This window comes from Monodon monoceros, unplaced genomic scaffold (genome assembly GCF_005190385.1).
Source record: "Monodon monoceros isolate NGI ecotype Baffin Bay Population unplaced genomic scaffold, NGI_Narwhal_1 Super_Scaffold_18, whole genome shotgun sequence".
NCBI lineage: Eukaryota > Metazoa > Chordata > Mammalia > Artiodactyla > Monodontidae > Monodon > Monodon monoceros.
This window is the reverse complement of record NW_021703774.1, coordinates 383,353-396,407: the sequence shown is the minus strand read 5'-3', so window position 1 is coordinate 396,407 and position 13,055 is coordinate 383,353. Positions and strand designations below refer to the sequence as shown.

The window sequence follows — 13,055 nt, the reverse complement described above, 5'->3', positions numbered from 1 at the left end:
GGGGGGGGGGGGGGGGAGGACACCGTCTGAAGGAGGCGGGCGCCTGCACATCCCACCCCAGGGGGCGCCTCTCCTCTCTGCCTGACTCTGGAGAGCAGTTTGGTTGCTGGTGCTTCGGCCTCCTGAGAGCTCGGGGCGGGAGGGTCCTCAGGGGGCCGTCCACGTCGCCCTGGGAAAGCGGAACTGCGCAGGCTCGCCTGCCACGGCGTGTGGTCCAGGCCTCTGGACCCTTCCCGTCCCTTTGAACAGAGGGGGAGCTTCAGCAGGACCCTCTGCCCCAGGTCGAGGTCTCAGGACTCCAGCCCTAAGAAGAGCAGACATCCTGCTGGCCCTGACCGAGGTGGGGCAGCTCCGGGCCAACTGCTGACCCCCGCTGACCACTCTCAGAGTGTCTTTCTGGGGGTTGACATTCTCGGGTTGGGAAAACTCAGATTTATCGATGAACCCTAGCTTTGACTTGACCCTGGGCGTGTAATGGGTTCCCATCTCCCCCGGTTGTGTTTAATTTGGAAAGCAGCTAAGTTTTATTCCCATGGCTTTGGGGTCCGGATAAGTCGGGGGTGGGGTGGGGGGCAGGGTTTTGACTCCTTTCCAAATCTGTCAGATGTTCAGCAGTTTGGTTGTGTTGAACAGGAGAGGCGAGCCTTGGAGCGGAAGATGTCGGAGATGGAGGAGGAGATGAAGGTATGGAGAGGCGCGCTTGCCGTGTGCCTGCACCCAGGCCTGCGGGCGGGTCAGGGCAGCCCGTGAGGGGTGCGGGCATGGTGAGGACGAGGCGAGCCTGTGCGCGGCCCCTACCCTGGCTCTCAGCTCGCCCGGCGCCCCTGGGGCCCCTCACAGCCCCTCTGGGGACAGATGTGGCCTTTGGTGTAAGGGGATGTCGTGCATCAGGCTGGAGGCAGACCTGAGCGGAACTCGTAAGGTTTTCTCAGCAGCAGCTTCACCCCGAGGGAGGGACGGGTGAAAGTCCGAAGCCGGGTCCTCAGCTCCTGGCCCCCGGGGAGAGCCTGGGAAGCGGAGCCAGGAAGGCACGCGGGTGGAGCCAGTCCTCCATGGAGGGCAGGCTGGTTCTGCTGTTGGTCTCCTGCCCCGCCCTTGCCCCTGGAATATTCAGCCACATCTCCCTCCCCGGGGACGGTCACCATCGGGCAGCGAGTCCTGGGAGCCGCACTCGCGCTGCCCAGGGGAGGGGGAGAGGGAGTGCATGGACCCGGACCTCGGGGCTGCAGCGCGTGGGGCCGGCCGCGGTGGCTGGGTGCCGCTTGGCTGCTTTCCTCTCTCAGCGGATCTTCACCCGTGAAACACATGCCTCTGGCTCCTGGAAGTGTGAGCAGAGCCCTCAGGCCAGGAGCCCTCTGGGAGAGACGTTTATTGCTCCCATGGCCTGAGAAGGTTGGTTCTTTACTGAAAAAAGTTGCTCAGGGCTCAACAAGGTCAAATGCCCGGAATCCTGTTGGTCTGCGTGGCTGCTGCACGCGGGAGGGGCAAGCCCTGTGCGCGCTCCACGCTCCCCATCCCGGACGTGCCGGGACGCCCACACGCGGTGTCAGGCAGTGCCGCCTACGTCTCAAGAACAGCCAGAAGCAAAAATAGCTGGTGGTTTTGCTTCTCCAGCTGCTGGTTTCTCTAGGCCCACCTCACCTGCCACTCAGAGCACGTTCGCAGGCTGGACAGGTCTGAATGGCAGGTCCACAGCTCACGGTTGTGCAGGGGCTCCTCCATTTTTGAAGCCCTTGTGTTATACTGTCTGTTGGCAGCTAACAGGATGCTCATTGAGAAATGGCCCAAACACTGATCAGGAGCGTGGGTAAGGCCCGAGCTGTTTCCTTGTAGGGTCCTCGAGGGCCCAGGCCGCCTCGTACCCTCCAGCCGGGAGGTGCTTTCTCATCCATTCAGCCCCACACGAGAGCCGGATTGCAAGCCGAGGGGGAGCAGCTGGGTTCCCCCCCACCCCCGTTTCCCTCTCTGAGTACAGAGGCGCCAGGCACCCTTGGGGCCATGGGCTGGGGCAGGTGCGTCTTTCTCTCTGTCTCATCAGCCTCTCGGGCTGAGATTTCATGAACGAGATTATGAGTCCTTTTCTTTCCTCAATGGAGGTCAGGTACATGGAAGCTCGTGCCCCGCTCAGCCCCGGGTCGTGTGCTGGCCCACCTCAAATTCAGGCGGAACCCGGCCATGACCGTCTAGGCCCCATACCAGTAGGTATACTGATTGAAAGCCAGTCTTCTTTTAGTTAAAAAATTTCTTCATTGAGTCAGCTGCCCTTGTTCTGCATTGCCAGTCGCAGACCCCTGGGGGAGAAGCTCCTGCCGGCTCAGCCCTGAGCACGTTCGCTCAGCTTGAAGCCCGGCCAGGTGAGCAGACAGTCCCGCTCCACCCAGGGACTGGGGGGGCCGTGCCAGCCGTCCGCCAGCCGACCTTAGGGTGTTTGCGCCTGGACCCTCTTTGGGGACAGAGACTTCAGATGTACAGACGCAAGCATCGTGAAACTGGTGTGCTGGCCTGCAGGAGGCTCAGGGGATGCTTGGTCAGCTTTCAGGCCCTTCACGCAGACAGCAGTCTGTGGGGACATGCGTGGATGCTCGGTAGCCAGCCGCAGCACAGGTGCTGGTCGCACCCGGGGCCCGGTTGAGCTGAGGGCCAGTGGAGCTGGTCCAGTTTGTACAGATGCTCAGCCCCTCCGGGCGTGGCCCGCAGGGAGGAGGGGCTGTGGCCTCCAGTGACCCCTGAGGAGCCGGGCGCTCAGGGACAGAGAGGGACTCGGGCCTGTTCCCCGCCTCCGGGAACCGTAAGGTGGGCTCGCGCGCGGGGAGTGGGGCTCCGTGGTGGCGACACAGGCTGCGCCTTTCTGGTCTTGACTTGGAAAGGTAGGTGTTTATGGACTCTCCCCAGGAGAAGTGCACGCGGGCTGGGCTGGAGCGGGGTCGTGTGCCAGCCTCCGCCGGGTGTGCGGGTCAGCACGCCTGCCTCGGGCGGAGAGCTTTCCCGTGGCGCCTCCTCCCCTTGCCCCAGGCCCGCGCATGGGAGGAGCCTGGCAACCGATCCCCCATGAGATTGCTCTTGGATTTTTCAATCTCCTTGCCCTGGCAGCTTGCCCGGCCACCCTGCTCTGTGCCCTCCCACCGCCTCCCCACCACGCCTTGTTCTCAGCCTCGCTCCCGCGGCAGCTTCCTGCCATTATGGCCACATTCTTCCCCCTCTGCCTGCCTGTGCACAAGTTCACCGGAATCGTCCTCCTAGTTTAACGTTATTCCCCAGGAGGCAAGGACCACTTCACGTAAGGACCGTGACTGCCTTGAAAGCTTCAGTCCAGTGTCGACCCAAAGAAGGGTGAGAGTCAGGGACTCTCCATTGGTTCTTAAATTTGGTCCCGCGGGCTGCACCGCGACCTTCTGTGTCCTCTCTCGGCCGCTCCAGGCTGCTCAGAACTGTGCGGCTGCCCTCCCTTTTCCCAAGGTGGCGATGCTCCCTCTGTGGGGAAAGAGATGCAGCCGTTTGTCTCTGCTTGTTTTTCCTTTTCACTGTTTTCATCTTCGTGCTGCCTTTCATTTTCTTGCTTCTTTCACTCCCAAACAGCTATAACTCCTCCCATCTTTCATTTCTGTCCTTCCTGTCCACGTGGGCAGGAGAGACTTCCTCTGGTGCCCGGTGACCTGTCTGTAGTCACCACAGCCCACAGGATTGTCATCTCTGTCTGTGAAGCCCCGTTCGCATGACAAGACCGCATTCTCTCTGCCAGAGCTGGTGGCCTCAGCTTCAGGGTCAGAGAACTCTTAGGAAGGACTAGTGACAGGAAGTAGGCCTGGATAGGACTCCGTTTATTGCCGGCTTTAGATCCTTCGTGGGACGCAGGGATTGGGAAGCATGGCTTTGGGCGGGTTGTTCTGTTCCATTTGCAACACATGCTAACAGCTGGACTGGCAAGGGTATCGGTCACCGGTCCATTTTCGTTGGACACGGTGCCCTCCACCTTTGTGCAGAGCTGTGATTCCACGCAGGAGGCTGTCTGTGGCAGCTTTAAGTAGCTCCCAGCCTCTTTGTGACCCGGGCAGAGACAGTATAGTCTGCCATGGGTTCCCTGGTGCATACCCTCCCGGAGCAGGTGGGGGCAGGTGGGCAGTTCTTGATCCTGGAACAGGCGTCCAGGCAGCAGAGGAGGCCTGGCGATGATACTTCCAGGAAAGGTAGAGGGTCTTCTGTAGGTGCGCCTCCCACAGAAAACAGTTCAACGACAGGCCCTCTCTTCTTTGCCTCGTTCCATTTTTTTAAATGAGAAATAAATGAGGTAATAGAAAGACAGAGAAAACAAGTGGGAGTAGGGGGCCAAGTATGGGGGGCGGAGGAGAGGAGCGGAGAGCAGGGCAGCAGCTGGACTTGGGAGAAGCTCCGGGTGCCCTAGGCCGCACCCCCCCCCCCGCCCACCATTCCTCTGGCCTCTCTCCTTTCCCTTCTTGCATGCGAACTAAAAACTAAAACAAAACGTCAACTGAATGTCAACGTGATTTCTTTGTCCCACTTTTCTCTCCTCTGGTCCGTCTTGTCTTGTCTGCCTGTCTGTCCTCGTGTGTCACTCTGCAGAACCTCCACCAGCTAAAACAGATTCAGACCTTGAAGCAGATGCACGAGCAGCTGCAGGCTGAGAACAGGGCCCTGACCCGGGTTGTGGCCAGACTCTCGGAGGCCATCGAGGGCTCGGACCCCCAGGGGCTCTAGGCCTGCCCCCTCCTCCCCTCCTCCACTCCAGGCACGTTCCCTCTTGTTGTTGGTCCCGGGCTCTGCGCTCGCCCCCCAGAGCCTGCACGCGGGTTCCTGTGAAGGTCGGTGGTCTGCAGAGGCGGCATGGGCCGGGGCGACCCAGGGCTGGGGCCTGGCCTGGGCTGCCGTTGGTTTGGTGAGACTCTTCCCCTAGAGACAGAGCGCGGGTCACTCAGCCAGACGGGTCCACGCCTACTTGTGTGTGGACACGCACACGTTTCTGGGGGGAGGTCAGGGTCTCGGTCAACAGCAATCCAAGTGCAACCTGGTCCCTGGAGCAGTCGGGTTGCGCCTGGGGTGACGGCGACCAAGGGCAGGGGCCACACGTTCCAGACACCTGGGGGCTTGAGCACATTTGTGCCAGGCACCCCTCAGAGGCAAAGGCCCGGGTGTCTGTTCAGAGCTCCCCTGCTGGTTCTGTTGTGCAGCTGGGCTGAGGACCGCGGCCCCAGGACCTGACAAGAACGAGCGCTGAGGGGGGGGGGGGGGCACTGACCCAGCCCCACTCTCCCCACCCCCTGCTGGGTCTTTCCATCCCTCTCCCTTCTTGGCGGGTGTTGCCCCCCTGCTTGTCACAGATCTGGGCCTGGGGATGTGCCCTCCCACGGCCAAACCCCCAGCCCCACTGCCAGCAGGGGGCTTGCCGAGAAGGCGGCAGGGGAGCGGGGGCTCGTCTTCACCAGAGAACCAGGAAATGCATCTTCTGCCCTCGACGCCTGTCCCTGGATGTGGGTCTCAGACAGGCTCGCAGATGTGGCTCGTTTCCTCACCGCGGCGGCGTGAGGGGTCCTCACTGCTGAGCGGTCTCTCCCTGATATGAGTTTTTAATTTGTGGCAACAATCTAATTAGTGCTGACCCAGACCTGTTCTTCTTTGTGCCCGTTTGCTGTGTCTTCGGGGTCAGTAGCTGGCAACTGGTACCCACTAGATCTGAAGCACCCGAATTACTGTCGGGTGGAGCTGATACCCTGCTGGAGACGCTGTGACACAGAAACTTGAGAGGGAGGTGGCCCGCGGCCCCGAGCAGCCTGCCGGCCCTCCTCGTGACAGCACGTCAGGGCCAAGCTTCACGCCAAGAGATGAGCCAGCTTTGACCTGGGGCGGACGGGGGCCCCCGGAAGATGGCCCGGTTTTCTTGGTTTCCTCCTGGTGGGGAGAGCGTGAGATCAGGAGGGCTGGTGGCCCTGGAGGCGGCTGTCGTCTGAGGGCCTGTGCTGAGCCCTGTACTCGCCCTTTCTCATTTATTCCCCATAACAGTCACTTTTCCTATGGGAAAAACCAAGTCACAGAAGAAGTAACTTGCCCGAGGTCACTTGGAGGGTACGGGGCGGGCGGGCCAAGGACGTCAGGCTCCGGGCCGGCCGCGCACCCACCGCCTGGCAGCCCTGGCGTGGGGCGAGGGGGCAGCCTGCGGCCCCTCAGTGCCGACTGCCCAGCACGGCCACGCAGAGAGGCCCGCCCGGGTCACGGAGAAACCCACAGAAGACGCGTGGGGATTCCGTGGGGTCAGGTTCCAGCATCCACAAGCGCCGTCTTCCCGGAGCCGGGCCATTGTGTGCGCGTCGCCGTGTCTGTGGGCCCTTGAGAGGTGGGCGTTGCTCAGAGACCACGCGGCTTTGGACCTGGGCCTTCGCCACCCAGCCCTTTCCAGGAGGAGCCTGCCGGCCTGCCTCCGGTTTGGGGGTCTCCCGGGGCCGCTGCAGCGTCGGGACCCCACGCCCGCACGCTCCTCACCTAAGGTTGGAAGAGGCGACGTTGGAGAAGAGGTGCTTCGTTCTATTTGTCCTTCACGTCAAACTGAGGCAAACCGGGCACTTAGAAGCGGGGAAGCTGTGCAAGCTCGTCGTGCGCGGCGCTTCCACGGGTGTCCGTGCGTAACCGTCCCGTGCTTCACGTGCGGCTCCAAGAACCCCCTCCGCTTCCTCCTCTCCCTCCTGAGCCCGCCTTCCTCACGCTTCCTCCGCGCCCCTCTCTTCCTTCCTGGCGCTCCCTGGAGCTGGCCGCGGGAGCTCGGGCAGCTGGGAAAGTGCCTTGGCCAAGTTTTTCCCAAAGAGTTGAGTCTCAACGTGGACATAAATCTCCAAGGCTCGAGGGTGCGTTTGTACATGCTTTTAAAGGGGAGCGGTTCAGATCCAACCTGACGAGCTGCCGGCGGTGACACACGGCCTGTCCCCATGTAGAGCTTCTTCCCACCCGGGGCTCCCATCGTGGGAACACGGCCTGAGAGTCTCGCTGGCGCCCAGGCTGCCGGCCCCGGGGTGCCCTGGGAGGGCACGTGGCAGGGGAAGAGGAGGGAGGCCACGCCCGTGGGCTGCTGCGAGCCTCTTGGCTTGAGTGTCTGGGCAGTTGAGGCCAAGGGGTGGAGGCAGAAGAGGGAGGCCGGCCAGGCTCCGACGGTGTCAGGTCAGAGGTCAGAGGACAGGCCTGCTCTGGTATTTCCTGGATCAACGCCCTCTAACACTGCATGCGGTCACAGCTGTGGCCCCCACGGAGCCCCTGCTTTGTGAGGGACGAGGGCGGGGATGGGCTTCTTTAGATACAAAATGGAAAGCCAGAGAGGAGAGCGGTGTGCCTCAAGCGGCACAGCTCACGGATGACGGTCGCGGCTTCCGGGCCCGCGACCGCGTCTGCGGGGAAGGGGTGAGCTCTGGAGCCAGTGTGTGCTTTCCCGTGAGGAGCTGTGCCGTGCTGCGCTAGCGATGCTGGACTCGGGCCCTCGTCTGTGGACCTGAGGATGGCTGCGTCACAGACCCTGAGGCCGTCCTGGTGCTCCGCTGTTCTGTCCCTCCACCAGTGCCTCGTGTGTCTGCGGTCTGTGCACACGAGGTCAGGTCTCCCTCTGCGACTTCACCTGCATCTTCCGTGAGAGGCTGAGGGAACGGTTCCATTCTTCACGGGGATCTGACTGACCCCTGGGTGCTAACAGCAGAGCCAGAACTGGAATTAGCCCTGGGAACATGGAGGGGCCTGTAGGTTTGAATGACCGACCAGAGGACACTCGCCCCAGACAGATGTGGGTGTGGATTTTTGTCGCCTTCACAGTGAAGAAGCGCTTTCCCTCTGACCTGACTCTCTCTTGCCGCCGGCAAGGCTCGCACACCAGCCGTGCCCTCGTCGGGACCCGTCGGGGCTGTCAGACACGCCACACTTCCCCGGCCTGGGCGCGGGGCCGCTGCTCCCTCGCTTCACGAGTTGCGTGACACAGTGTGATGGTCCGGGGAGGCCGGGCTGGGAGAACAGACGTCTCCACCCCCATCTCCCACAGCAGAGCCCCAGCCCCCTTAGGGCATGCTCGGGCTCCTGGGTGTTGGGGGTTGACTGTGGACACATGTGCTACGGCCAGCGGGGACCTCAGCGGGTTCTGGCACACGGCACCAGAAGCAAGACCCTAAGTCGTCTTGGGGGTGTGACGGGAAAGCCGAGCTGTGCCCCCCACCACGCGTTCCCGCCTTCCTTCCCTTCACCCCATCACCTCTTCTGACCCTTCCCTGTGTCCCCAGCACACATGGCGCTGCCCTGGTTTCTCTGAACCAGAGGCGAGTTCCGGGGAGGAAACCCTGGAATAGTTACTGGTTCAGGAGAAGGAGAGGGTGGCGCGCGGGGAAGGGGCTGTTCCTGCCGTGTGCGCGGAGGGGCTGTGGCCCCGCGCAGTACCGTCACCAGCCCGTGAGCAGGAAGAAGGGCACTTGGTCCCCGTCACCAGCCGGACTGACTCGCCTTTCCCTTCCGCCTGCAGGTCCTGACAGAACTGAAATCCGACAACCAGAGGCTGAAGGATGAGAACGGCGCCCTCATCAGGGTCATCAGCAAGCTGTCCAAGTAGGCCAGGCGCTGGCTTCCCGGGACGGCGCTGGCCCCGCCTCTCCCCCGCCGGCGCCCACCGGCCAAGAGGAGCCACGAGGACCTTTCTCTGGCCGTCATCCAGTTGCCGCCTCTGCACCCTCCGTGTCCCCTCCTCCGGCCTCCGCCGCTGGGGTTCAGACAGTTTCCATCGAAGCACGACTGCGATCCCTCAACCGATAGAGCCATCTGGTGGAGGCCTGGGGGTCGCCAGGCCAGCCGTGGACCCGGCCTCTGGTTGCCGGGCCACTGGTCCACGTAGCACTTGGTCCAGGCCCCAGCCCTGCTGCCACCGCCATGCGCTCTGATGTGGGACACACATGGGGAGGCCTCTGGAGCTGCCGCCACTAGATCCAAGTTGACAGTGACTCCACGTCGGGGCCTCTGCTTGTCCTTGCCTCTCAGGAACTGACTTTTCCCTAACTCCCGCTGGTGGTGGTGGAATTTTTTCTACCAGCAACCTAGTGGCACCTGACTGGTCTTAACGCCCGTTCCCTCCGTGTCTGGCCCTCTCCCCAGGGCTCAGGTGACCGGGCTTGCCTCTTCTCTTTCTGCCCTTTTACTTTCCTTCCTCCGTCCGCCCCGCGGCGCGTACCCCGGGAGGTGGGCGCTGGGACAGAGCACCGACCCCAGCGGTGTGCCCGGGCAGTGGTACCGCTGGCCTCTCCCCGGCCAGGCCGGGCTCAGCTCCCCACCGTCCTCCCCACGCAGCGTTTCTCTGCTAGAACACCCGCCTGCCCCACCTCCCTTTGACCTGGTCTCCTCTCCTGAAGAGAAGTGACGCCGCTGTGAGGAGGCGCGGGGGCGTCTGAGGCCCCCCCCCTCATGCCTTGTGCTGTGAGCGTGGTGGGCTTGATGGCATCTGGGGCGTGTCCAGGGGAGAGACGATTGTTTGCTTGGAAGCCAGCGGGAGGAACGAGTCTGGACTCGGAGTGGCGAGACCCGGTGGCCAAGGCTGTGTCCCAGGGACCCCACCCTGCCGTCAGGGAGCCTCTGGCGGCTGCGCCTTGATCGCTCGAAAGCTGGGCGGCTTGGATGAGAGTTGAGGTCTTCCTGAGGGTCCCCCTGTAACGTGACAGCCCTGCCATACCTGCGGCTGGGGACCCCCAAGGTGCTGACGCTCCCCTGGGCCTGGAAGTCGGTCCCCACGCGCCCTGCTTTTCCCACCTGCCCTGTCTTGGCTATCCTTCTCTGGACGAAAACCTGGACAGGTGGCTCCCTTGGTTCAGCACAGAATTAGGTCATGAGTTCTTGATGATGCCCCAGTATTAACACTTAAGTGTTTGCTTTTTGTAGGCGCTTTATCCCTCGGCTGGTTTGAGTGTGCAGGTCGCTTTGGGGTTGCCGGAGACATTTAGTGTGTAGCGGTCCGTTCTCAACATACGCTACCTCTGTCTAGTTTCTCTTTCTTTCCAGCCCCTTCCATGGCCCTCAGAAACGTCACATGCTCTTTAACCCAGAGCCATGATCAAGGTCCCAGTTCGGGATAGGAGATTTGTCTCCTGGGGCAAAACGCCTTTCTCAGAGTGTGCAAAATCTTCCATGTCCGGCCATTTCCTGCGAGGAGCGACGCCTGGGCACGGGTGATTTGTGTCGTCGGGGCCGGGGGGGTTGCGTGGGGGGGATGCTGAGAGCGAAGTTTCATATCTTCCACTGTAGCGTTTCCTTTGTTCTGGGGGAGGGGAGCGGGCACGAGGCCTTGGCCTTGACCCTGACTCTCCGGCACACCCTGGGTGCTGGGCCAGGACTGGAAAAGGAAACTGAATTATTAGGACGTCACCTGGACTCTCTTGCATCAGGCAGAGGGGCCGCAGCATGCCCTCCGCTCCGTCTGTGCCTTTCGGGGGCGCGGGCGGCTCTCGGAACCCGGTCGGGCTGTGTCCCGCGCCTCCCTCCAGCCCTTCTGTGTCAGGCCTCTCCACTCAGGAAGCCAGGCTCTGTGGCTAGAGCCCGTGGTGTGGACCAGCCCGTGATCTCAGGCGCTCTCTCTCTTATGCAACTAAGTCTGTGAGACAGACTCTGAATCTGGTCTCTTTCCAGGCTGTGCTGGTCCGCGAGGTGATGGTCAGGGGCCCCCTCGCTACCTCTGGGGTTGCGCCCTGTCACCGCGGTGCCTGGATGGGTGGTCAGCGCTGGGGGGAGGGCCTCGTCGGCCTTGGCCAGCGGTTTTCTGGACAGGTCGCACCTCTGGGAGTGACAACCAGCCTCTGAGAGTCTGAGTCTCTGGCTGAAGCCTCACTGCTTCTCCCCCTCGTGCCTGAGGCCCCAGGTTGGGCCTTGGAAGGGTCTGAAGGAAGGATGAGCCCTGGCCTGTCTCCTCGGCCCACTTGCAGGGCGTCAGCTCCTCTGCTTCCCTGCCCTGAGCAAATCGTGTGCATGTTAGCACCACTCGGGGCAAACGGCAGCTGGAATCCCACTTCCAAGCCCGTGGACCCCACCAAGGTGTGTGTGAACTACCAGCGTGGAGGGGAGCAGCTCATCTCCGTCTCCAGGTTTCTGGCCCTGGAGCAGGCCTCTCCCACCCAGACGGACACAGACAGAGGGGCTTCCCAGCTTCCAGGCCACCGTGTGGCTCCGAAGGGAAAACCTCGGGGACTCAGCAGCTGGGCCGGTAGGGAGTGGGCCCCTGGTTCCATCCACTGGGTGAGCGCTGGCGTCCTGGCCTCCAGCACCACCCCTGACTCTGGACATGGCGGCCAGCGGTCATAGGTGGTCCTGCCCCTGTCGGGGCCCAGTTACAAGTACAGAGTGTGGTCCCCATTACTGGGTTTGAAGGCAGGTTTCAGCACCTCGGAGGGTGTGTCTCCTGACCTTGTAGGAAGGCAGCTGTGGCGGCAGAACGAGGCCGCTGAAAGGACCGGGCATCGGGGCCCGGGGCCAGCGCCTGTCCTGACCAGCCGTGCGGCCGCCTGTGAAAGGGGGCTGGGTCGGTGGTCCTCAGGACCCCTTCTTGGCTTGAGAGTCTGTGATTTGTTGATTCCTAGGGAGACCAGAACATTTCTCACTCAGAGTTTTTGCTCTCACTTCAAAATTTCTTCTCATTCAGATGGTTTAAGAGTGTGTCAAGGTGGGAAAGTGAATTCAGTCTGGAGGGTAGTGGCCGTCCCTCCTGATGGCCTGGTGAGAATATGCAAACCCGCGGGGGTGGAAACACGGCCTCTGGATGAGTGGTTCTCACGGGAGGGGCCCGGCTCCTGGCGTCCAGACAGCAGACCCGCTGTGTTTCTCCCCACCGGCCACTCAGTCTCAGCTCTGCCTTAAGCACCAGAGGGCCTTCCTCGAGGAAACCCCAGCCTTTAGTTTTGTGGGGCCATCAGATCTGGACCTGGGCTGTCGCAAGCCGAGGTCCCTCCCCTGAGCAGGGCTGCAGGGAGTTTACACCAAAGGCTGCAGGACCGAGCAGCCCCCGGGGAGGAGGGGGAGGGCCAGGGTCTGGGGCCCGCATCCCTCAGCCTCCAAACAAGCCGAAGCTTTGCTCGGCCCCCCGGATGGGTATGTAGACTGTGTCAAGGATGGCCATTGATCGCTTGTGCTCTGATTAGATTGGGCAGTAGATCAGCTTCACTGCGGCCCCGGGAACCGTCATTGTCACAGCTGCTTGGGAGTGAGGTGGGCTCGGGAGAATCTGGACCGGCTGGTGGCCGCGTAGCAGGCGATGCAGCCCCTCCTGTGAGGGTCGTGGTCGGACGTCAGGTTGAGGAGGGGTCCTGGGAGCCCCTCCTTGGGAAGTACATCTAGAGACAGACACGGCTGAGGGTTGGCCTGATGCTGCCTTAGGAGGTTTCGAGCTTTGGGGATCACTCTTGCTTCTAAGCCTGTGTGCACATGCGTGTTTGCTACATGGAGATTTCAAAATGCAATCTCATCACCCAGTTTCATCCAAGTGTGTTACTCTGTTAACTCACATCTTTTGCTTCCCCCCTCCATTCCCCAGAGGGCTTCTCTCTGAGCTTCTTCTCCAATTAATCTGTTTATCATTTCGGACTGGGAATCTGCCAGAGTGACCTTTTCTGTTACTTCTCCAGATTTTCCCCTAATGCTCCCAGTAAACTTTTCCTGGGTGGCCCTTTAAGGTGACCTCACGATGCTCCTGTCTTTGCAAAATAAACACACCTTTCACCCTCCCGCCTACTCTCATCTTCCTCCCCATTAATTTTTTGCTTTTCTCACTTGGAGCTGGTGGTGCTTTAGAGGAGAGATTGTCCACGAATCAGCCCCGACTCCTCTGGTTGCAAAGCTGACTGGCTGTGCCACTTCCCCCTCGAAGGCGAGGTTTGTCCCTAGCCTGGGCGGGGCCCATGGGCAGCCTGGCCTCGTCTGCACAGCTAGAGACTGAGTGAGTCCTCAGGAGGGCACCGGGCAGTGTCGGTGCGTCTGGGACAGTGGCTCATCTGCTGTTGCCTTGCAGGAGCGGGTTCAGGAAAGGCAGGGCCCCGGGGGCCTCGTTGAAGCCTCGATGG

General features: G+C 61.8%; 1 protein-coding gene across 1 annotated transcript in view; it reads left to right on the top strand.

Moving 5' to 3' along the window:
- The window catches only part of PPP1R12B (protein phosphatase 1 regulatory subunit 12B), a 197,490-nt gene extending 187,295 nt beyond the window's left edge, over positions 1–10,195 (top strand). Inside the window, exons 23-24 of the mRNA XM_029228075.1 lie at positions 605–684; positions 8,492–10,195. Of these exons, the coding sequence (XP_029083908.1) occupies positions 605–684; positions 8,492–8,578 (167 nt within the window). The 3' untranslated portion in view covers positions 8,579–10,195. The remainder of the gene's footprint in view (positions 1–604; positions 685–8,491) is intronic.
- Positions 10,196–13,055: the final 2,860 nt, after the last annotated feature.